The 23,188-nt window shown below is 38.7% G+C and overlaps 1 protein-coding gene across 7 annotated transcripts in view; it reads right to left on the bottom strand.

Moving 5' to 3' along the window:
• Window positions 1-23,188, bottom strand: part of TTBK2 (tau tubulin kinase 2) — a 156,633-nt gene that overhangs the window by 7,952 nt on the left and 125,493 nt on the right. For all 7 annotated transcript variants that reach the window (XM_055088289.1, XM_055088286.1, XM_055088288.1 and 4 more), the window contains 4 exons: window positions 16,748-16,964; window positions 14,752-14,963; window positions 12,380-12,968; window positions 1,329-2,602 (listed from right to left, as the gene is read on the bottom strand). In XM_055088289.1, coding sequence (XP_054944264.1) covers window positions 1,329-2,602; window positions 12,380-12,968; window positions 14,752-14,963; window positions 16,748-16,964 — 2,292 coding nt within the window. The remainder of the gene's footprint in view (window positions 1-1,328; window positions 2,603-12,379; window positions 12,969-14,751; window positions 14,964-16,747; window positions 16,965-23,188) is intronic.

Here is a 23,188-nt window from a genome sequence, read left to right as displayed (position 1 = left end):
GAGTTCCCATTGAATTCCCAGATGAGTTTCAGGCTGGTCAGCTCTGTAATATCTGGCACAATGCCACACATTTGGCTTTGTTATCAAGTTACCAAGTTCTACTTTGAGGGGACATGTAAAGTTCTAAATAGTAAATAGTAATTAAGATTTGTTTGTTGCAGTCCAAAGCAGCTCAAGCCACAGATATACTATCTCTATTAAGCACAGATGCCAAGCAAAAGGGGGGATGGGTGAATATTGTCCACGGAATCATCTTTTTAAAATGTCTCAGCTAAATGACTGCTGTTTACTCATCACCATTTTTCCCATTGAAGTCTAGTTCCATGGTCATTTCAAATCCAGTGTTTAGTTACCTTTGAACCTGAAAGAAACCCTAGGGCAAGTCAAAACTAAGCTTAACTTTAGGTAAGGGTAGCAAGTCCTGCTGGGTAATGATACAGATAGAACCTCACTTTAGTATACTTCAGAAATCCTTATAACAGGTGGAGGCCTATTATCTAGAACAAGCTATAATTTTCAGGTAAATTTATTTTGATGTCCACTTTGTTTTTGTTAAAAGACTATCCTTTTGCTTCTTCTCCAAGGGTTTAGACCATTCTACTCTGAAAAGTGAGTAATGGCTCCAAGGAAAGCACTCTTAACTGGTTCATTACTTCCCAATATTTTCCCCTCTTCAAAATATAATCACTCCATGGTCAACTACACATAAGAATATTTCAATAAACAAGCATACCACACAATAAATATTAAGGCAGTATCTTTATTATGTATGGTCCTGTATATCATCAGATGTAGGGAAACTCCCTAAAGGATTTTTTTGTTTGTTTAATTCATTATAATCAGATAAATAGAACTGTTACTAGGGTCCATTCATCATAGTATAGACACAGTATCTTTCCCCAGAATTTGACATCATAATGACATCTGTTATAACGGGATTCTGACTGGACAAAACTAGAAAATTACTGAGTATCTAGTTAAAATGGACTGGGAAAGAGATATAACATTTGTTCCATGCTAAAAAGCACTAAACAAAGCTCTAGACATATTCTACCTGATTTTCTCTTCCCAAAACCATGAGGCAAATGTTTTACCCATATTATAGATACGGAAATTGAGGTTCACACTGCTAGAAAGTGGGAGAGCTAAGAATTAACCTGGATCAAACTGACCCTTTCAACTACACTATGCTATATGGCTTGGGAAAGGCAGGGAAGGAAGTAGATGCTCAGAAGCAGGCAACAAAGCAATGAAACCAATGACATAATCAAGCAGACACAGAAATAATGCTACACACTTAACATAGGGAGAAGAGCACACAGCATTACCTGGCTTCTACTCCAGGCCTCATGGGTGGCTTTCCTGGTGGTGGCCGAGGCAAGAACTGAGATGAAGTTGAGCTGTTGACTTGATCTGTGTTGACCCATGAAACTGGCCTTGGAATTTTGCTCTTTCTGGACTGGGAGATGATGGGTGTCAGAAAGCTGTCTTCGGCTGACCTGCTCAGGTGTGAGTCTACAGCCAGTCTTGAAAAGGGAGTGAAGACTTCCTCCTCAGAAAAAGGAGCAGGAATAGTGGATAATCTCTCCTCTAGCAATTTATCAGAGGCACTTGAGAGGTCCCCAAGGAAAGACTTGAGTTGCCTTTTTTCCACCAGAAGCTTGACTAGATCTGGCTGATAAGCTTTCTTTTGGAGGAGCTTCTCTTTTGCAGAGACTGGACAGGATGATTCAAAAGTTGAATCTATCTCTTGTGCTAAAACAGGGATTCGGCTGTGTCTAGTTACAAAGGATGACCTAACCACATCCTTCCGGGATGGAGGACAATGTTCACTCTCTGAAACAGAATGAAATAGTTCTCCATTTCTAGGGGCAATTTTCTCTCTCTTACCCTCTTGGTGCAAAAAAGTAGAGAGGTCTCCTTGATGACTCAGCAAGTCTTCACTCTTGATGTCATCCTCCTTAGATATCTTACCTTTTTGCATTGCTGCCACCTGGCCTATCTGTCCTTCAACATGTCGGTCAATAACTCTTGGAGATACTGCTGAAGTTCCAACTGCCAAAAGTTTCACTATCTCGTGAGTTTTGTCTTGATTTGGCACCACACTAAAAGTCTGTGTCTTTGTCACATCAAGAGGTTCAGTAGTAGCTGAGTGATCCCTTTCCACCGTCACCAAGTCTCCTGGGAGAGGGGAGATCTCAATATAAGGCTGCCCTTTACTCAACTTCTCATCTTCATTATCTGACCCCACAAGCATGCTTTTCTCTTCCGTATCCCTAGGGAGACCCTCAAATTCTCTCACAGCCAGTCTGTTATGGTCAGGAAGGTCTTTTGGTCCCAGGTCTTGGGAGCTGTCACACTCTCTAATGCTGGGTAACATGTCATGACCAATATGATCTATCTGAAGCCCGAAGTCTGTTCTGCTTCCTCCACTAGGAGGTTCGCGCTCTGTCACAACCAAGCCAGAGAAGCTCTCCCTTGGAGAGTAAAGTTCCACAGTGGGCTCCACGGGATGAAGGTCTTTCTTTTCTGGCTGCTGACCGTAATGAAAGCTACCTGAAGTTGACTGTGTAGATGCCACAGAACGTCTAGGAATTGTAATCTGGAGAGAGAAGAGAAAAAAAGTTAAATGCAATAATGTGGAATTATAAATGAAGATGTATGAGTTGAGAGTTAACACCTCAAATTCTAATTTATAAGAGGATCGCAGATCCCAACCAGCTTTGCCCAACTCATACTTAAAATGAACAATTCTGAATAAAAATGCATGACACTCAAGCTCCCCTACTCAGAAACTGTACAGAACAGTCTCCCTCTAGGTTCATCCCTGCCTTTTCTTTAGCTTGCTCTGTACTCTGGAAGACTGATTTCTACTGACTGCACTATCCAGGCTCCCTTGCTTTCTGATTTCTGGTTGTGTTTGCCCAATGGGCAGCACCAACAGAGAATCAGGGAGTTGGAGGCGAAAAAGATCTGGATATTACTTCTCTCTGCTTCCTCCCGAGGGACTGCAGCTTTGGTGGTACATTCTACCACTCCTAGCCACAACTTCTGTCACATGGCCCTCTCTCCTATAGATACGACTCTTACCAGGTTCTGCTAACTGCCCCTCTTCCTTCTCTTTCATGACTCAGAATAGGAATAGCTCCCTCTATTTCTGTTCCTGTTGGCGCTCTTAAACCCTACCCACACATCTGTAAAAAGCTCCTTTCATTAGATTTTCTCCAAGTCCCTGTGAGTGTGCCAGCTATTTTCTGCCAGAATCCAGATACAGGATCTTAGGGAAAAATTATTGGTAAATTATTGTAAGTTGAAAAACTCCAAATTTACATGCATTTGTTGTTTCCCATGAATTCTGTAAATCAATGTTATTAATATTTTCCTATAAGCAAACACAAAGATGTTTACTAATGTTTTATATCTTAATTTTTTAAGATCAAACCTATTATAAATGAAATTCTACCATCCTTCCACAGAGGTCATTTCAATTCTATGTGAATAAGATTCAATGTTTAATAAGAATGTCCTTTCTTTAAGACACCTACAGGACTTCCCTGGTAGCACAGTGGTTAAGAATTCGCCTGCCAATGCAGGGGACACAGGTTCGATCCCTGGTCCAGGAAGATACCACATGCCATGGAGCAACTAAGCCCAATGTGCCACAACTACTGAGCCCACATGCCACAACTACTGAAGCCTGCGTGCTCTAGGGCCTGTGCTCCGCAACAAGAGAAGCCACTGAAATGAGAAGCCCGTGCATCACAATGAAGAGTAGCCCCCACTCGCCGCAACTAAAGAAAGCCTGTGCGCAGCAACAAAGACCCAATGCAGTGAAAAACAAATAAAATTAAATTAAAAAAATACATTAAAGACACCTACATCTTCACATTTGTTAAGTGACATGTAAGGAGGCAGAAAATGTCAACCACATAAACTGGTAAGGAAAAAATCCTTTTTGAGAAATTAAATAACTCGAAAATCATGTAATGAAGCCCATTAAGCTCTAATAAAACTATGGAAATTGGTCTGAATTCGAAGCAAAATGAATTTGGAGCTGTCATGGGAGATTTCACTTAGACCCCATCTCTAGTCCAATACACCAAGAAACCCATTTGGTTCCAGAGTCAGATAAGTTGTTTAGATCTGTTTCTCTGTGTGTCAGGAATACAAATAGGTTTAAGAACATGCAAAGCTTACCCTAAGCCCAGCCCAGGGAGAAAACACCCGATTAATGTCCTGGAATAGTTCCTGAATGGAATCAGTGTACTGAGGCTCTGTCAGGTTAATCCAAGACAGGCTAGGTTCAGACATGAATTCTCACAATAAGCCCAGACCTACAATGACCTTGGGGAAAAGGCAGTAAGTTCTACTGGTGCTGTCACCCTTCAGGAAGTCACCTCATACCTGTACCTCTCTTTCATTATACTAAATATAGGCAGATGGCAATTTTCTAGTATTTTTAAAAATGATATTGAAACTTAAAATTTATAGTTATTTACTCTTCAAAATTTACTTTTTAAGACCTGAGAGTGATGGGGATAAGAAAAGCAGTTATGAAATTATATTAAATACCAAATAACTAGGGAGATGACTATATTTACATTCAAAATAAACCAACAGTCATTTCATTATTATATGTAATTCCAAATACATCAGCCAAAATGAAATCAGCATTATTTACAAAAATAACACTCCACTGGTCTTCTGAGATTGAAGCTAGAGAATCAATGCACTTCTGAGCCTAACTCATCTGGATTCAGGATATAAATGTCTGTGTATGTATGGTATGAAAAAAGAGATGATAATCTTGTATATAGAAAAGATATATGCACCACTGGAGAGAAGAATTTATTTTCTTGAAAAGATTCTGAGCAATTATGAGAAACTGCATAAATTACTATAATATAATATTTATACAGCACTTTAATTTATAAAATATTCCTAAAATCATTTTTACTGATTCCATTTCGTAGCTGCCCGGTATTTTAATTGAGTACTTTTATTAACACAAATTTCACAAATGAAGAAAAACACAGTCAAAAAAAGTTAGGGACAGGATTCTAGGATTTTGAAAGTCCCTCACAGCAAAGCCTACTTACTGACATGTACTACACACTCTCAAATGAAGTCTGGGAAACTGAGTCTGCAAAAATAATTTAAAAAAAAATAAAAACATTATCTATCAAGATGAACAAAACCAAAGACCAATAGCTGCATACAGAGAAAAGAAAGCTAATTCTAAGTATAGCTGAAAACAGCTTCCTTAACATTAGACTATAAAGACACAACCACTGCGCCACCAGGGAAGCCCCCGGTATTTTAATTGAGTACTTTTATTAACACAAATTTCACAAATGAAGAAAAACACAGTCAAAAAAAGTTAGGGACAGGATTCTAGGATTTTGAAAGTCCCTCACAGCAAAGCCTACTTACTGACATGTACTACACACTCTCAAATGAAGTCTGGGAAACTGAGTCTGCAAAAATAATTTAAAAAAAAATAAAAACATTATCTATCAAGATGAACAAAACCAAAGACCAATAGCTGCATACAGAGAAAAGAAAGCTAATTCTAAGTATAGCTGAAAACAGCTTCCTTAACATTAGACTATAAAGACACAAAAGCAATTCCCATACTTGGGATACTCTATAGACTGAATTAATGATCTGCCAGTAAGCCATATACATTCTTTATATGTTTAATTTCTCTAATTCACAAACATTTCATCAAGGCATGAATTCAATCATTTCCTTTCTTCTGTTCTCTAACAGTATCAGGTACACCTTTCTATAGAATTAGAAAATCACCTCAATGTTTTCCATTTCTTTCAAATTTTCTTATTTTTATTAATGTCTAGTACTGAATTTGACTAACATCAGTCTCATTACTTTTTTTTTTTTTGCGGTACATGGGCCTCTCACTGCTGTGGCCTCTCCCGTTGCGGAGCACAGGCTCTGGACGCGCAGGCTCAGTGGCCATGGCTCACAGGCCCAGCCGCTCCGCAGCATGTGGGATCTTCTCGGACCGGGGCATGAACCCGTGTCCCCTGCATCGGCAGGCGGACTCTCAACCACTGCACCACCAGGGAAGCCCTCATTACTTTTTAGTTCAGATAAAGCAGCCTCATTATTTTATAGTTACCCCATGTTCAGAACTGGCCACACAGCAAGAGACAATAAACTGCAAACCAACTATTCACACTTTAACTTACAAATTATCCTTTTACTTTCCTCTCATTCAAGGATAGTAATGCTACTAAGATAATAAAAACCTTGGTAAATTCAACATTCATACCAAATAGTCTCTCTTCCAAATGAAAGGAAAATGGTATATGAAATATCTATATTTCATTTTGTTTTTCTGGCAATTTAGAAGAGATATAGGTAGTAGAATAATTTATTGGTTCCTACTATAGCCAAGAGTAACTGAGTTATTCTTGGCCTAATTCCAGGCCTATTAAAAAAATTAAATTTTAACCATTCAAATTTCTTTGGGCTATTTAAATTCCACTGCAGACTTTTGTTTAAAGCATCTTTATATAATACTTTATACAAGTGTCGAAAACTATGAATAAAACTAAGCTACTATTATTGAACCATGTTTTTATGTACCAAATTTTTATTTCTATAAAGACAGTACACAGTTGCGGTAACATGTGCATATTAAGAGGCCATACATCCTAAAAGAATGTCTCACTCTCTCACTCTTTACCCCTGTCGCTTACTCTGACCGCCATTTATGTTGGTTACTTTTGCTGAAGATATTATTTTGTGGTTTGGCTTATGTGGATAGATATGAGGGCTGATGCAGTGGTAAGGAATGGAGAGGGCAGAAGTCTTTGCTTATAGAGGTGGGTAAAACTGAAAACCTGAAGCCTCAAGACCTAAGTAAATGAGAAGCAAAAGTTGTTTTTTCCCTTCCCCTGTTATCCCGCTCCTCAGAGACAGTCACTCATTATTAATAGCTGAATGTATATTTAAGGGAATCTGAAGTTATAAAAATTTTGTAGAGGTACTAGGAATCATAAATAAGTCACAACTCACACCCAAAGAATAGCAGTCCCAGAAAAGACAGATTGAAATAATATTTCTTGGCTGGCCTGTAATTATATATCACATACATGGCTACAGGATTTAATAGTCACTTTTCAAGCCCCTTCATACAATCTTGGAAGACACTTTGGGGATAAATCTAGTCCAACTATCCCCAACTTCCACAACCTATAGATTTCTATCACAGCATCTACAGCACTTAAATAGTGAGGAGAGTCACTGGGCTTTGATGCCTAGCACAGTACCTGACATACAGTAGATGCTCAATAAATGTTGAACATATGAGTAAATCAACCATTGGACGCTTGGGTTCCTTCTATGAAGCCTCTCCCAAGTGACAGTCCAGTCTTTTATTTGAACACTTCACAAATGGGATTTTTTTTACTTCCCAAGTCAGTTCATCCAGTCTCTCATCCTTTCTGACCATTCATGGATTGAATTATACCATCATATATAATTCCAGAGATGTAATCTCATGAAAACAAAACTTTTCTATAATTATAATGACCCAACTTTCCAGATCAAAAATAGAAATCCATGGTCAGACAGAGGACATTTAGTCACTCCCTAGTCAATGTACATGCATTCAACTCTCCTACAAAATCCATTTCAAGAAGTTAACCATGGTGGCAATCGATCCAAAATGTCCTTACCTTCCACACTATTAAAGCACTCATCTATTAATTACATGGATCATTCATTTTTTCAATAGAGACTCTGAGTAACTCCATGAGCTTTCATATAGTCACTCCAGGTGTACAAGGGCTCCAAATATTCACTGGAACACTGGAAAAGCCACATGAAGCTACTATTTCAGGTAAGCTGCACTACTGAAATGTCTCAAGTCTTCATTGAGATTTTCATGATTCACAGTTCAAGCCCTCATATTTGCTTGAACTAATGTCAAAGCTTCCTCACTGGCTGCTGCCCCAGTCATTCTCCCTCCATGGCTCCCAAAGAACACATTACTCCCCACCCTGAACCCTGGCAGTTTCTGGTCCTGCATCCCATATACCTCAGCATGGCAAGTCAAGGCCCTGCAGCTCATTTTCAGCCTCCTTCCTTCACCCTAACATTCTGGATTACTTATTTAAATACTCTGAATTTTGGTGTTTCAAGCCTCTCTGCCTTCATACATGCTGTGTTTTTTGCTTGACACCCCTGCATCTCCTTCCAGCAAACTTATTCATCCTTCAAAGTCCTCTTATTTTTGAAAGTAATATATCTTCACCATGGTAAATAAAATTAGAAAATAAGAGTTGAGAAAATTAAAACACCCAACACTGCACTCCCCTGTCCTAGGCAGATTTATCTGTGTTCTCATTTGTGTACACAGCTCCACCACAATCACTTCATGTGGTTTAAGGTAAATGTTTAAATATAGGCCTTCACTGTAAACCTAACAGGTTGGTGCCAACTGTTTATCCCTGAGGTACAGCAGAAAGCCTGGAACTTAGCAGACACCTCACGGAACTGAAGGGCTGAAAGAACAGAATTAAGGCAATGCAATCAACTGCTGATCTGACTCTCATAGTACTGGTATTGGTAATTCCTGTAAATACAGCCAGAGGAATCCTCTTAATAGATGCTGACTAACAGATTACAAAAAAAGTACATGTGAGTCTCTTTTTGTCCTGCTCCTCTCTGTGCATTATTTTACACCCCCCACTCCTGCTTTTCTTCTTCTCAATGTCTGAAAAACAAGTCAATGAGGAAAGTCTTTCAGTATGTTGACTATCCCCTGGTATAAGGAAAGGCTGGTCTGTGTGACCAATAGAATATGGCAGAAATGATGATATGCCCTTTCCGAGATCAGGTTATAAAAGACAGTGTGGCTTCTACCTTGGTGGAGGGTGTTCTCTCCACCACCACCCCCGCCCCCTTCTCTGTCTCTTTCTCTCCTCACTCTCTGAAAAAGCCAGCTGCCATGTCAAGTATGGAGAGCCTACGTGGTGAGGAACTGAAGCCTCTGGCCAACATCCAGTGAGGAACTGAGGCCTGCCAACAACCACGTGAGTGGGCTTGGAAGTGGATCTTCCCATCCCGTCCAACCCTATGATGATTTCCCCCTGGCCTACAGCTTGGTAGCAACCTCATGAGAAACCCTGAGCCAGAACCATCAGACTAACCCACTCCTGCATTCCAACCCTTAGAAAAAGTGTGAAATAATAACTGTTGTTTAAAGCTGCTAAGTTTGGGGTAATTTGTTACATATCAAAAGGTAACATATAGGTGGTATTATTATTCTCCAGTCACATTTATAGTGTTTCCAGAGGTGATACTAAAATGAAGCACTGCCTTTCTAATATCTGCCACGATATTCTGTAAGGAATAACCCGTCCAACCTTCTCCCTACCAACAGTGATTACTCAACACCACATAAAACTGGTCACATTCTTTCCTACAGTTACTGTCATTCTGGACCAATAGTTAGACCTGTTTCAGAAGCAGTTCAAGTTACTTTAGTGTCCTTCTCTATCCTTGTTCATTTATGCCAGCTTAATTTTGCCTCTCCATTTGCTAATCAAAACATAATTTAATATCTCCCCTATAAGCCAAAGCTTAGTCTTATTTTGCTCCCTATAAATCTATGTTGTTCAGCCTCTTTTTAGAAATGATTAGTAGTGGGCTAACTTCATAACTGTTTACCTCAGGGGAAAAAAATCTAATTTCCAAAAATAACCCCAATTTCTTTTGAATCTAGCAAATTTATCCATCTTTCAAAATATATCATCTAAAAAATTTATACATGCTATTTGATAACCAGTGATTTCATGTATATGGATAAGGAAAGCCCTAAACAAGGTTCACAAATCTATGCTAAGAAATAAAGAGAATTAAAGAATGCTGAAGTTCTCATCAGTTGATTTAATATGCCAACTATACCTGTTAATACAGATGAACTTTTGCTTTGCCTATTTTTATAGTTCTTACATATTTTAAGATACGAGGACAATTTCCTTTCATATCATCATAAAGAGGAAACAAGCCTGAATGCAAAAGATATAAACTAACAAACTGTTTCCCATCAGAATATGTCCTAATTTAAAATATTCAGATAGAATGGTAATATGTTTTATCATACTGTCTAAGCTAGAGCATGTGATCAGAGCTGCAAGAGACCTAGACAGACTATTTGGTGGTACTCCCTACTTAATGTGTCTGTAGTTAAGTTAGGGAAGTAACATCTGCTTGTAAAAGTAAACTCTGAATGTAGGCCTCAAGAAGAGAATCAAGATATATTTTTATCCCAAGCTCCCCAAAATGAAGGAGATGGTAAGTACAATACCTTAGACACAAGTGTACAAGTGATGAGGCTGCTATTTAAGAGACCTTCAGTTAAGAAAAAGATTTTTTATTTAAAGATACCTGAAAATAAGGTCAAACTTATAATATCAAACATAATGTACAAGTCTTTCAAAAATTTGATGGAGAAAATGTTGCAGATAGTGTAAGAGAACCATGAGAACAATTTTTGTGGACAGGACAGTATTGATGGGAGAGAGTAAAAAGTACCAGGAGAAATGGAGCCGAGGGTTTAGAACCCTTTATACAGGGAAGCACACCAGAATGCTGTTGGAAAAATGCATGAGCAACAGTGAGTATATAGCATACTAGAGTCAAAGAGAAGAAGAAACTGAATCTGGGAAGGTGGAAAGAGGGAATGAATGGAAAGAGGAAGGTGAGGTGGAAAAAGAAATGCAGACAAGGGAGGGAGGCATTAGGATCTGCCTCTAGCCCACAGGGGACCTCTGTACAATTTGGAAAAGGATGCCCCTCAAAAAGGAAACAGCCCTACACAAAGATGCACAGTTTGGCTACCAAAGTTTGGGTTAGATTTCAGCCCCAACTTGTTCCCTTGGCTAGGTCTCTTTATGCCGTGAATGACTTGTATAACTACACAAAACAGTCCTAGGAAAGAAGGAAAGACCAACTAACTATGATGAAGAAAGAGGCAAGCATTTACTTCTCTATTTTGAAGTGCAGGTAACTTCCTACAGAGCTGTATGCAAAATCAAATTTTGTTACCTTTTCTTACTGTTTTACACCTGCGTGTGCAATTCTATTCTAATTGAAAACATTTCAGCTTGTGGAACAATGCTGTTACTGGTGAGCTGGAAGAGACGGCCGCTAGCTGATGACGGCATTTAAGGAAACCTGGTACTCCCACACATATAAGGACAGATGGACCTGCTCGCGCCTGAGACGCCGCCATATCTGGCTTTTGTGAGACTCACAGTCACAGAGGGCACCAATGCTTACCGATAAGAACAGGGTAACAGGTGTCTCCAGCTAAATGCCCAAACTGAGAATAAAGAGTGAGTTTCCTCAAAATGTTCCTTTGCAGAAGGCCTGTATCACAATTGCCTTCAGCTGCTTGTTAAAATTCAGATTCCTGGCCTCTCACTATCCCAAACCTACTAAAGCAGAAGTTCTGGAAGTGAGGCTGGGACTCTATTTTATAAACAACAGACATTAAGCTTGGAAAACTACTATCAAAATAAAAATTAAACGTGAAAAAAATAGTTGGGGGCTTCCCTGGTGGCGCAGTGGTTGAGAGTCCGCCTGCCGATGCAGGGGACACGGGTTCGTGCCCTGGTCTGGGAGGATCCCACATGCCGCGGAGTGCTGGGCCCGTGAGCCATGGCCGCCGGGCCTGAGCATCCGGAGCCTGTGCTCCGCAACGGGAGAGGCCGTAGCAGTGAGAGGCCCGCCTACCACAAAAAAAAAAAAAAAAAAAAAAAAAGTAAATTGTTACAACCACTTTGGAAAGTCGTCTGGGATGATTCCAAAACAGCGTACCGCAAAAAAAAAAAAAAAAAAAAAAGTTGGAAAACTACTGTTTAAAAGGAACATAAAATATGACAAATTTCTGGGTGAAGGTTACAAAGGAGAAAGGAAACAAAAAGAATGATACTAGCAACGGTGTACAGTATAAAGTACAAACCACGAATGGTTAAATACATGCCGTCCTCACCATATTTATAATGTAGAGTTCGAAAATCTCTAGAATTACAAATTTTTAAAAATCATATTATATACACACATGCAGATAGACAGCTCTTGTGGTCTAATTATAAATGTTATTATGAAATTAGGTCATAATGACACTTCATGTATTAGGTTGCTATCCTGATAGAAAATCTCACTTCTTGAGAAATTTCACATTGGAAGACGGACTACAGAACTTAGCCCAGACATCATTCCCTACACCCATGTGCCAAACTTAGGCCTCTGCAGAAGAATCTTACTTAATCAACTATTAGTCCTTTCTTAATAGCACCTTGAGTGGATGACAGAAAAATGACAGGAGCAAATCACTTACTGCTGTAAGGGGTCCTTCTGCTTGTGCCTCCATTGGACTTGTGGGTGTCACTGCAATAAATTGACTAGCAGCTCCAGCCTGGAGTTCCAGCCTATCTGCATATTGTTCTGAAGCAGCAGTGGCAGGGCACTTCCCAGAAACTGCTAAGATCACACCTGAGGTTTCCTTCTTTAAATGATCATTTTCTGCCCAAGGACCCAATCGGAGCTTTTCATCTTGAGGCGATTCCTCTAGGACTTGAAGGACTTCGGGCTCCTCATCGGAAGGGCTTCCAGTTGTTTTATGGCCTAAAGCCTCATTTGTCCTAAAATCCTGAAGGTCCTGTTCCTTATCCACAATCACCCATTCTTTGGAATCAACCTCCTGCTTGCAGGAGCTCAGGTTAACGGCTACAAATCCATTGCTGCCACCACCATCTGCCTGCTCAGGGGTGTTGGCAGAGGCAGGCTTGGAAGCATCTGGAATATACTCTTCATCATAGTGCCAGATGTGGTCATTACGGGACACAGCAGGAACACAAGGCTTATGAAGCAGAGCAGGGAGAACAGATTCCTTTCCTTCACTGGAATCTTTCTGCATTTTCTCCAAGCTTAAGAAAATGAATACAAGTTACTTAATTGTCCTAGGGAGAATACTTATTATATAGCCTATAAGTTCTATACAGAACTAATATTTACCCACAGACGAGAAAAAAACAGTATGGATAAAGCATAAGGAACATTTCACGGGTGGATAACGCTCTGCTCCACTTGTCATAATCCTGTTTTGGAAGACGGAGCCTGTAGGAGGAAGATGTCTCTCCTGCTGCCGGGCAGGAAAGAAGCCTAACCAGGTTAACCAGGGTGACTTGTGTGATCCAGTTCACCTTTGCTTTGCCAACTCAATCACACTGCCCTCTGCTCTCTGCTCTGAGGGACTGAGGGACAACTTACCCAAGGGGCTTTTGCCTCAGCAGAGGCCCTACAAAAGGAAATGAGGAAGCTAATACACATCAGGCAAATACTTTCTGCATTTGTTTTGTCTTCAGAGAGGTATATAAATGTATATTCATTAAAGTAAACTCCTCCAAAGACAGGGCTAAGCAATAGTGTGACTGGTGGTATTTGGCTGTACTGGCTTCTGAGAACTGCTCTCACCTGCAGGGAAGCAGTTTAAGCAATACACTTGTTCCTCTCCTTAAGTTTGTAATTAGGTGCTTCACTTCCTTCAACTGTTCCCTATTCATTCTAGGTTCTGGCTTGAGTTCATTTTCTTGGAGTACTTCTGTTCTCAACTCTGTCTTATCTCTCAGCTCTTCCCTCAGCATGGACTCTCTTTTTAGTTCCATTCTTTTGTTAGACTAATTTTTTCCCAAACTAATCTTTTATCCCTATCACACTTTTAATTTTATTCCCAATCTCATGCACAACTGAAAATGTTTAAACACTGCCCCAGTCCATCCTTTTGATCATATTAACGTGTAGAAACAAGCTTACATCACATAACTATGAGACTGAATGAGTACCATATGAAGAATACACAGCTATGAAGTACTGTTTAAAATGGAAGCTAGATTGGACTAGGCCAGAAGTGGCTGAATTGTCTTCAGACACAGTAACTATTATGTTAGTTAAATACATGGTCCTTCTAACTTCATATTTCTTTGCCAATAGTAGCCACTGGGGATGTACAATTGAAGGATGTGAGTATTATTAAAGTCACTCAGGTCTTAATATTACTAAAGCCTTCTATAATTCATAAATATATCCCAAGTTCTTTTTAAAGTTTCATTTCAGTCTTTTGTTATCAAAATTGGAGATAAGGGGCCTTAGAACCATGAACTACAAACAGTCGTTACCTATGTATAGCTCTCTAAAGTTCCACCTTTCCTTCTTTCTAGGTAGAATGATAAATATTCATGTCTCTTTTTCCTACAGCATTTACTCATAGAAGGCCTTCATTAAATTGAATTCAACTGCCTATCACTTGTATATAAATTACTTTTCCCCCTACTTCATGTACTCTTCCTTCTTCTTGCCTAATACCATCTTTTTCATGCCCTCTCTTACACTGCATCTTCTCCATTCCAATAAGAGATCATCTTCCAAACAAAATCACTTCAAAATGTTCATTTAATTCATACCTAGTCTTATGAAGTTTCCAGCTCCCACAGCCAAAGGCTATATGTTATAGAACTTGTAATAATATCAGAAGGCAAGTCACATTAAGAATGAGGATGTCAACTAAAAACATGGATAAAGATGACAACTTAAATCAGTGCTACAAAAATGCAAAAACTACTTATCTGAAAAACTTTACATAATAGAAAGTAATAATATCAATAGTGTTTTAGTTGCTTTAAAAAAAAAAAAGAAAAAAAAACAATTTTATACCAGGTCTCAAGAAACTTGTCAGCATCTGGCTTTGGCTCCAGCACCAAACGTTTTTCCAGCTCAAAGCTGTGGATGGAACGTAACTTTCGCACCAATGGAACATCTCTGTCTGGCTGAGTAATCTCTGAGCGGACACGAATTGGTGAACCGAGGCTTGGAGCATTCAGAATACCATTTGCTTGACCATGGCTGTTCTCCTCTTCAGTAGCAGCCTAGGAAAACATAAAAGAAAACCATGAAAAACATTCTAGTCACTATAAATGATAGGAATCACTGAAGTCTTTCAAAATAATATAAGCAAATGATTGGGATTTTTTTTCAGAAGATTAGGATATTTTGGCTAGTGTAATTCATTACATACTTGTCTATTAACCCTTTATTAAATAAGTTTTCTAAATTTACTCTCAGTTTCAGTATTTTTAGTGTTTTATATTTTGGTGCAAAGATAAACAGACTGAAAACGTTTAACAACCTTGGCTTTTTGTATTATGTCTAACTAAATGCTTGCAGGACCTTATTCCACTAAACCAAAATTAAACCTGAAGAGGACATTCTCTTTGTGACATAAGTGATCTCACAAGAGGTAGGAGAGTTCGCCAAGCCTGAATACTCCCTGTCTCAGTTCCTCTCTAAAAACCAACCAAACAACAACAACAAGAAAACTAGAGCTAGAACAATAAGCAGCTGGGTAGAGCAGAAGGAGGCTGAGAATGAGGCCGCCCAGAGGGGTGGAGGTGCCTAAGGACAGAGGATACAGTAGCACGATTACCAGGGAAATTAAGCTTTACACCAGCTGTAGGGAGAGAGAGGAAGTGTGAATGTCTATTCTGATTAAAAACCCTCAAGAATGCCCAGTTGGGGGCTTCCCTGGTGGCGCACTGGTTGAGAGTCTGCCTGCCGATGCAGGGGACACGGGTTCGTGCCCCGGTCCGGGAGGGTCCCGCATGCCACAGAGCGGCTGGGCCCGTGAGCCATGGCCGCTGAGCCTGCGCGTCCGGAGCCTTGTGCTCCGCAACAGGAGAGGCCACAACAGTGAGAGGCCCATGTACAATCAATCAATCAATCAATCAATCAATCAATAGAGAGAGAGAGAGAGAGAGAGAGAGAGAGAGAGAGAGAGAGAGAGAGCGTATATATTGTCCAAAGATAGGCCAAGCTCCTCAGACGTCGTCACAGAAGATTCTTTTCAAGATACATTTCCCATTCACAAAGCAGGACTAGCCAAGTTTCTATCAACCATGTTAACAGATATGAGCCGGGAGTCTCATTTTATACCTATAAATTTAACTTCCTTCCCAACTAAATAATTATAAAAACACAGGATGTACCAAAAACTAACTGATTTGTAATTCATTGCCCCTCCATCCCATTAATCATCATCTTCCATGAAAATGGAAATGACAGGAAACAGTAAGATCAAAGAGAAATTTGGGGATAATCTACCCAAAAACTACTGAAAATCATTTAATTCAGAAGTCTATATTTCTCTCCATACTTACAAGTGGACCTGTTTACAATCCTAATGAAGAAAAAAATCATGTTATTCAACATCCACTTTGTCAGCTCATGACCAGTTTGATGCTTTCCACTTCTAACCCTCATTTCCCTGCCTCCATTTGAGATAGTTTTCAGAATGAACACTCAGCTCCATTGGTCTACACTATGGAAGGGGCCCAGTCTTGTCATTCTACTTAGAAAGACCATTAACTTCTGTTCTATAGATGTCTCTTCTTTTAGACTCTGTGTCTGGTTATTTTTTTTAAAACTATGTTCATATTTTCCACAAAATACAAGATGAAGATTAATTTTTGGTGTCCATACCTGAGCATTATGAGCAAAATTAGACAAAAATATTGCAATTACAAATATATAAATAACTAGCAATACAATGTTCTACTTCTCATTCAAAACTGAGAATCATGATACTTTGCTACACCAATAGGAGAAAAATTATAAGACATAGAGAGATATCACTTCCTATGCAAGAAATACACACCTTACAAATCCCAAGCTTTATCTTATTCCTGTTGGTATCCATCTCTTCCCAGACATCCTTCTCCTGGGGACGAGGGTGTCCCAGAGATCCAGGCAATTTATCTGGTGACACACCAACAGGGATGCCATTCTCTCCATCACTAAGCTGTTCATCTGGAAACACCTCATCTGTATTTTCTCGAAGCAAGTCTCCTGGGATGGGAGTGGCATTGGCAATTCTGAAAATGAGGAATGAAAATAAGGCAGAACTTAAAAACACCAGAATCAAAAATTACTATGGGACTATCCTACATTTTGTTTCTGGATTTAAATGATGAAGTCTATACATAATTAAGAAAGTAAAACAAAACAAAAAACCTCAGAAACTTAGGGCATGCCAATTCTACAAACTAAAAATGCATTTTTTTTTCGGTGCACTGTGTGGCATGCAGGATCTTAGTTCCCCAGCATGGGACTGAACCCGTGCCCCCTGCACTGGGAGCACAGTGTTAACCACTAGATCGCCAAGGGAAGTCCATAAAACTGCATTTTTATTTGTTTTTTTATTTTATTTTTTTAACATCTTTATCGGAGTATAATTGCTTTACAATGGTGTGTTATTTTCTGCTTTATAACAAGGTGAATCAGTTATACATATACATATATCCCCATATCTCCTCTCTCTTGCATCTCCCTCCCACCCTCCCTATCCCACCCCTCTAGGTGGTCACAAAGCACCGAGCTGATCTCCCTGTGCTATGTGGCTGCTTCCCACTAGCTATCTATTTTTAAAACTGCATTTTGATCAACAGAATTTTCAAGCTGATTTAAAAATACAAATTCTGATATAACTCCCTAATTTAGCAATCACTTTAAAAGTTAGAAACATTTCATTTATTTTGCAAGGATTCTTTGTGAATTTTAATATTTTCTATTCTTTACCCATTTTTCTTAGAGAATAACAAAAACTATAATGAGAAAAATGTTAAGTGTCATAATGATATAAGCAGGTATCAGATCTATCAGTTATATTTTTAAAATAGTATGCAATATGCATTTGCTTTTTCATTTACAGACTTTTTACTAAGTACCTACACTACATGTAAGGCCCTAGGGACATAAAAAGAAGAAAGGAAATTCTTGCCCTCTAGGGGAAACTAGAAATTCTGCAATTATACAGTTCATATGGTCCTTATGAACTGATTATGAACAAATAGAAAATATTAATTGGCACTTGTCAATATGTTCTTTCAAAGCAATTTCATGTCCTATTTACATAGTTGGTTGTCTCTCCCTTAGACTTCTGGCCCATGAGGAGCTTTTCTAGTTCTCATCTATCACCCACTAACTGATCAGGCTCCTGCTGGCTCTAATGTTCTATAACTAGTATGTTCTACTCTACATACTAGTTGTTGGTTTTTTTAAAAAAAATATTGCTGACTGAAAACAACATTCAGCACACAGTAAAACCTCTTCTTAGCGTGATCTGCACTGTCTAAATGCAGAAAAAACCACCTTCAGTAGATTATACTGACACATACAATTATTATGAGTAGGAAAATAGACACCATCTCAATGTACCACTCTAAGGGCAATGGTTAAACCCTGGCCCAGGTGTCATAAATATGTCATGATTTAGAACCTGCTGCATAAAAAAATAAATAAAATAAAAATTTTAAAAAAAGAACATGATTTTTTCAGGGACTTGTTCCACCTGATTTGATGACCTTCACTACCACCACTCTCAATGTTAATCTGGAAAAGCATTGATAATGGCTCCCAGGGAAAACCATACAGTCTTGTAAAGTACTCCCTGTAGTTCTGACACTGGGATACAGTGGAAAGGTAGTCTGACCCAAAATAGTTCAAATGAAAGGATTTATTATAAAAGTAATTAGAGTTCAGAAATAGACTACTTAAAAGATATATTTTTCAGATATAAGTTCAATATAATTTGTTTATTGACATAAGGAATTATAATGGACACTAACCTACATGTGCTATGTGGTAATCCAAATGTTTACTGAAAGAATTCCCTCTATTCCTGAGAAAAGGGAATGGCAAAGGAGGAATATTTGAATTCAGGAAGCTCAACCTACTAGCTCCACATTTTTTCCCCCATTTTAATCACTCAATGTTCTTCCAAATCCTTTTTTCCCTAGCCTAGCTACGATTCTGCTTCTTTCCAACTACCCCAATTCCTTAGCATTTCCTCCTTCCATCTCTCAGGAAACAAACCACACCTCCACCTATGAAACTGCCTCTATTTTACTCTATCCTAGTTTCCCCCTTATATTGTGTGCTTCAGCGTAAGAGCACACACTTCAAGGAACGTTTCCATCTTCTCCACACAGGCTACCTCCCACATGACTCAGGCTCCTCTCAGCATTTATTCTGCCAGTTTTACTCCTTGCTTAATTATTATTTTCTTCCTTCTCCTGTAACTCTGATCCAAATCTGGAGTTTGAGATATGGAAAGAAAGCATTCTTGCCCAAGACAATTATATTATGTTCAGGAATAAGTATGATAAGAAAGATATATGTGAGAATATTATTAGCACATGGCCTGTGTTTGCAGGCAAGGTATAAATTACAGAAGCAGATTAAGGGAAAAAATTAAGAAGATATATGGAAGAACTGGACAGATGTCAAGAGAAGTAATAAGATGGACACCCTTTTCATATGCCCGTCCCTGTAATCCAAGGTAGGGGTCGGCAAGTTAGGGCCTGTGAGCCAAATCTGGCCTGTTCACCTATTTTTGTAAATACTGTGTATGGCACACAGGCATGCTCATTCATTTACATACTGACTACATCTGCTTTAGCACTACAGTGGCAGCAGTAGTGGTGACAGACAGCAGAGCCCACAAATATTTATCTGGCTCCTGGTGAACAGATAAGCCTTGCTGACTCCTGATCTAAAGCATCCTCTTACCTTTTCCTGAACTTACTTTCTCCCTCTATTAAGAACTAAGAGTTGTAGGACATAAATTATCATTTTTTCTCTTTAACACTGATTCTCTAGGGCTTTCCAGGTATTCTACCATATCATCTGCAAAAACAGATAACTCAGAGGTCAGCAAACTTTTTCTAAAGGCTCAGATAGTAAATGGTAGGCTTGTGGGCCTAATATTTTGCAGGCAAGATGGATGCTAAAATTAGTAGGCAAATGTATGGAAAAACAAGTTCATTCGAATAGTCTCAAAGTATCTTCTCACAAGATACTTATTACTTACAAAGGGAAAAATAGTAACTTTATATAAAGTGGGAAACCTAACACCACCTTAAACAGATTACCAACATTAATATCATCAGTAATAAGACATCTTGACATTATATATCTCCTTATTCAATGCCATTGATTTTCCTCTTATCTTGGCTTTAAATGTATACCACAGATTCTTTTTTTTTTTTTAAGAACTTAAAAAAAAATTTTATTTATTTATTTATTTTTGACTGCATTGGGTGTTCGTTGCTGTGCGTGGTGCAATGGGGGTTACTAGTTGCAGCGAGTGGGGGCTACTCTTTGTAGCAGTGCGCGGGCTTCTCATTGCGGTGGCTTCTTTTGTTGCTAAGCACCGGTTCTAGGTGCGTGGGCTTCAGTAGTTGTGGCACACGGGCTCAGTAGTTGTGGCTCGTGGGCTCTAGAGTGCAGGTTAAGGAACTGCAGCACACGGGTTTAGTTGCTCCGTGACATGTGGGATCTACCCGGACCAGGGATCAAGCCCATGTCCCCTGCAATGGCAGGCGGATTCTTAACCACTGCGCCACCAGAGAAGTCCCTATACCACAGATTCTGATATGTAGTGTTTTAATTATCATTATTTTTCCTATAACTTCAGTTTGTATTTTCCCTTTCACCCAAGAGTAGTTTAATTGGAGGTTTTTAAGTTTCCAGGTGGAAGGGCCTTTGACATTTTTGTTTTTGTTAGCAATTTCTAGTTCTATTACAGTGTGATCAGACTATAATATTTCTGCTTTATGGAACAACTTATATGTTTTCTTGGTGACCTGATAACTGATCAATTTTTGTGAATGTCTCAGGGGTACTTGAGCAGAAGGTGTAACCTCTATCATCAGGGTGTAGATATTGAAAAATATGCCTAAGATCTACCTTATTGATTGTGTTGTTTGTCTTCTGTTTCTTATTCTTTGTTCACTTGAATTCAGTCTTGAACTGAGTTGTATATTAAAATCTCCAATTACTAGTGTGTTTCTTTGTCTCCCTGAATCTCTCATAGTTGTTGCTTCCTAAAGATGACTGTTGTGATTCTGGTGACTAAATATTAATAAATACTATGTCCCACTTGTGAACTGTGACACTTAACAATAAAAAGTACCCTTCCATCTCTATAACTTTTAAAGCTTTTTTTTTGGCTTGAATTCTACATTGAATGATATCAGAATTGTTATTCTCTTCTGACCGTTTCCATTTTTCTGGTTTATCTTTGTCCATCCCTTTCTGAAACATGTTTTTTTAGGTGTATCTCTTGTATACAGCATATGTATACAGCTATATAAACCAAACTAAAAATCTTTTTCTTTTAATAGATGTCCCCATTCATATTTATTGCTATGACTGATATGTTTGGTCTTAACTCTGTCATAGTATTTTATAATTATGTGTATTTTGTCATATTTGCTATATTTCTTTCTCTACAAGATAAGTATTCTTTATACTTTAATTTATAAACTTTTAAGAACATATATTTTAGAAGGTTTGCCTTTTTGTTCTAATGGTCACCTTTGGACATTTACCTTTTTAAATGCTCTTAGTCCCCTGTTTCCTTATTTAACCTTTTGCTATTGAGTTTCTCAGTTTGAATTGGTATTGTTTTGCTTTTCTTCTTCAGGGACTCTAACAATATGAATGCTATTCCTTCTCTGTCTGCCTTCCATTGGCACTACTTTCTCTCTAGCCCTTTTAAATGATTTCTTTATTTTCATTCTCTTGGGCCTTTTTTCCCCCGACTTTATTCAATGCCCTTTATTAAACTTTCATTTGCGTCTACTGTCCTTTGAGCACTTTGTGATTTATTCAATTGTGAGATATCTTTTTCTCCCATTTCCTTCCTGAGTTCAACGAACTATCATTTCATTGTTTCCTCCATCTTTTCCTTTTCTTTCTTCTCTCCCTCCCCACACCACACTCCCTCTATTTCTTAGTTTTCAAATTTCTGATCCAAGGTGGTTATCCATATCTTCAATGCATGAACATATTCAGTTCCATTTAGGGTTCTGTCTTATAATTTTCTTCTTCATAGCTGTTTATTTCCTACTAAGGAAATTTCCTTAGTAAATATGTATTAGATTTTCTTGAGTTTTTGAAATAACACTTTATGGATATTTAAAATATTTTTCTTGTTCATTTTTGTGGCATTGGAATGTTTTACAGGATTCATAGATTAACTGGTGCCCTCCTCTGTCAGTATAGCAAAGTCCAAACACTTTAGCGGATTTTTATTTGGTCAGAGGAGATATTGTGCATCTTCTGATTTTATAGTTCTCTTTTCTTATAGGTAATTAAATTTTATTTCTCCTTTTTCCCCTAATTATTCATTTATTGCCTTTCAGCTCCAAATTCATCATTTTTGCCTATTCTGTGAAAGTGGATCTGTGCCCTTTAACTCTTTTCCTTTGCCAGCTGGCATGGGAGTTTTGTCAGTAGAGGGCACTGGAGAGACCCTGCGGGAGGAAAGGGTTTTGCTTTGGGTTCCACTGTGCAGCTAGTCAAGCTTCTCCAGCATGTGTGGCTTTCCCCGTGCCTGTCTCCTGCAGTACACAAACAGCAGCAACCAATATCTTCCCAGAGCAATGCCTACTACCCACAAGTTTTGTAGCAGAGTGTCTCTAGTGAGACACTTCCAGTAAATCGTTTTCTCTGGCACTCCGGAGGGCAGATTTCCATCAAGTTCCAGAGGGCAGATATTTCAGCAAATTCCACCAGTATGGCATTACAGCAACTTCCCTGCCATCCAATGAGTGAGGACATACCCTCGCCAACAAGGTCAGAACTCAGCCCTGGGGTGGGGACTGAGGGAGCTTTTCCTTGGATGCTTAATTCAGCCCTAGGAGTAGGAGCTGCACTTTATATTTGCTATTCCTGTATTCTTTACGGTTCTCTCTACTTTTTCAATCCCACATTATTCCAATTTTGTGTTATAGGTAATAATTCTTTGTATCATCTTTCCCTGTTCAAATTACTATGTAGTTTCTCTCTCCTGATTGGACCTAAACAGATATGTGTTTTTATCCTTCACCATTCAACTGACAAAGGGCATTTCTCCCTTTTTGTCTTTTTTCTTCCTCAGAAGCTACATGTTTTGAATCATGAATATTTTTATCTCCCTGTAGTTTATTATCTGATCTACCTCGATACTTTTTAGTATTTTCATTCTTCGAATGGATTTAGTCTTTTTTTTTTTTTTTTTTTTTTTTTTTGTGGTATGCGGGCCTCCCTCTGC

This window comes from Physeter macrocephalus, chromosome 11 (genome assembly GCF_002837175.3).
Source record: "Physeter macrocephalus isolate SW-GA chromosome 11, ASM283717v5, whole genome shotgun sequence".
In the NCBI taxonomy this organism is placed as follows: Eukaryota; Metazoa; Chordata; class Mammalia; order Artiodactyla; family Physeteridae; genus Physeter; species Physeter macrocephalus.
This window is presented reverse-complemented; position numbering and strand designations above follow the sequence as displayed.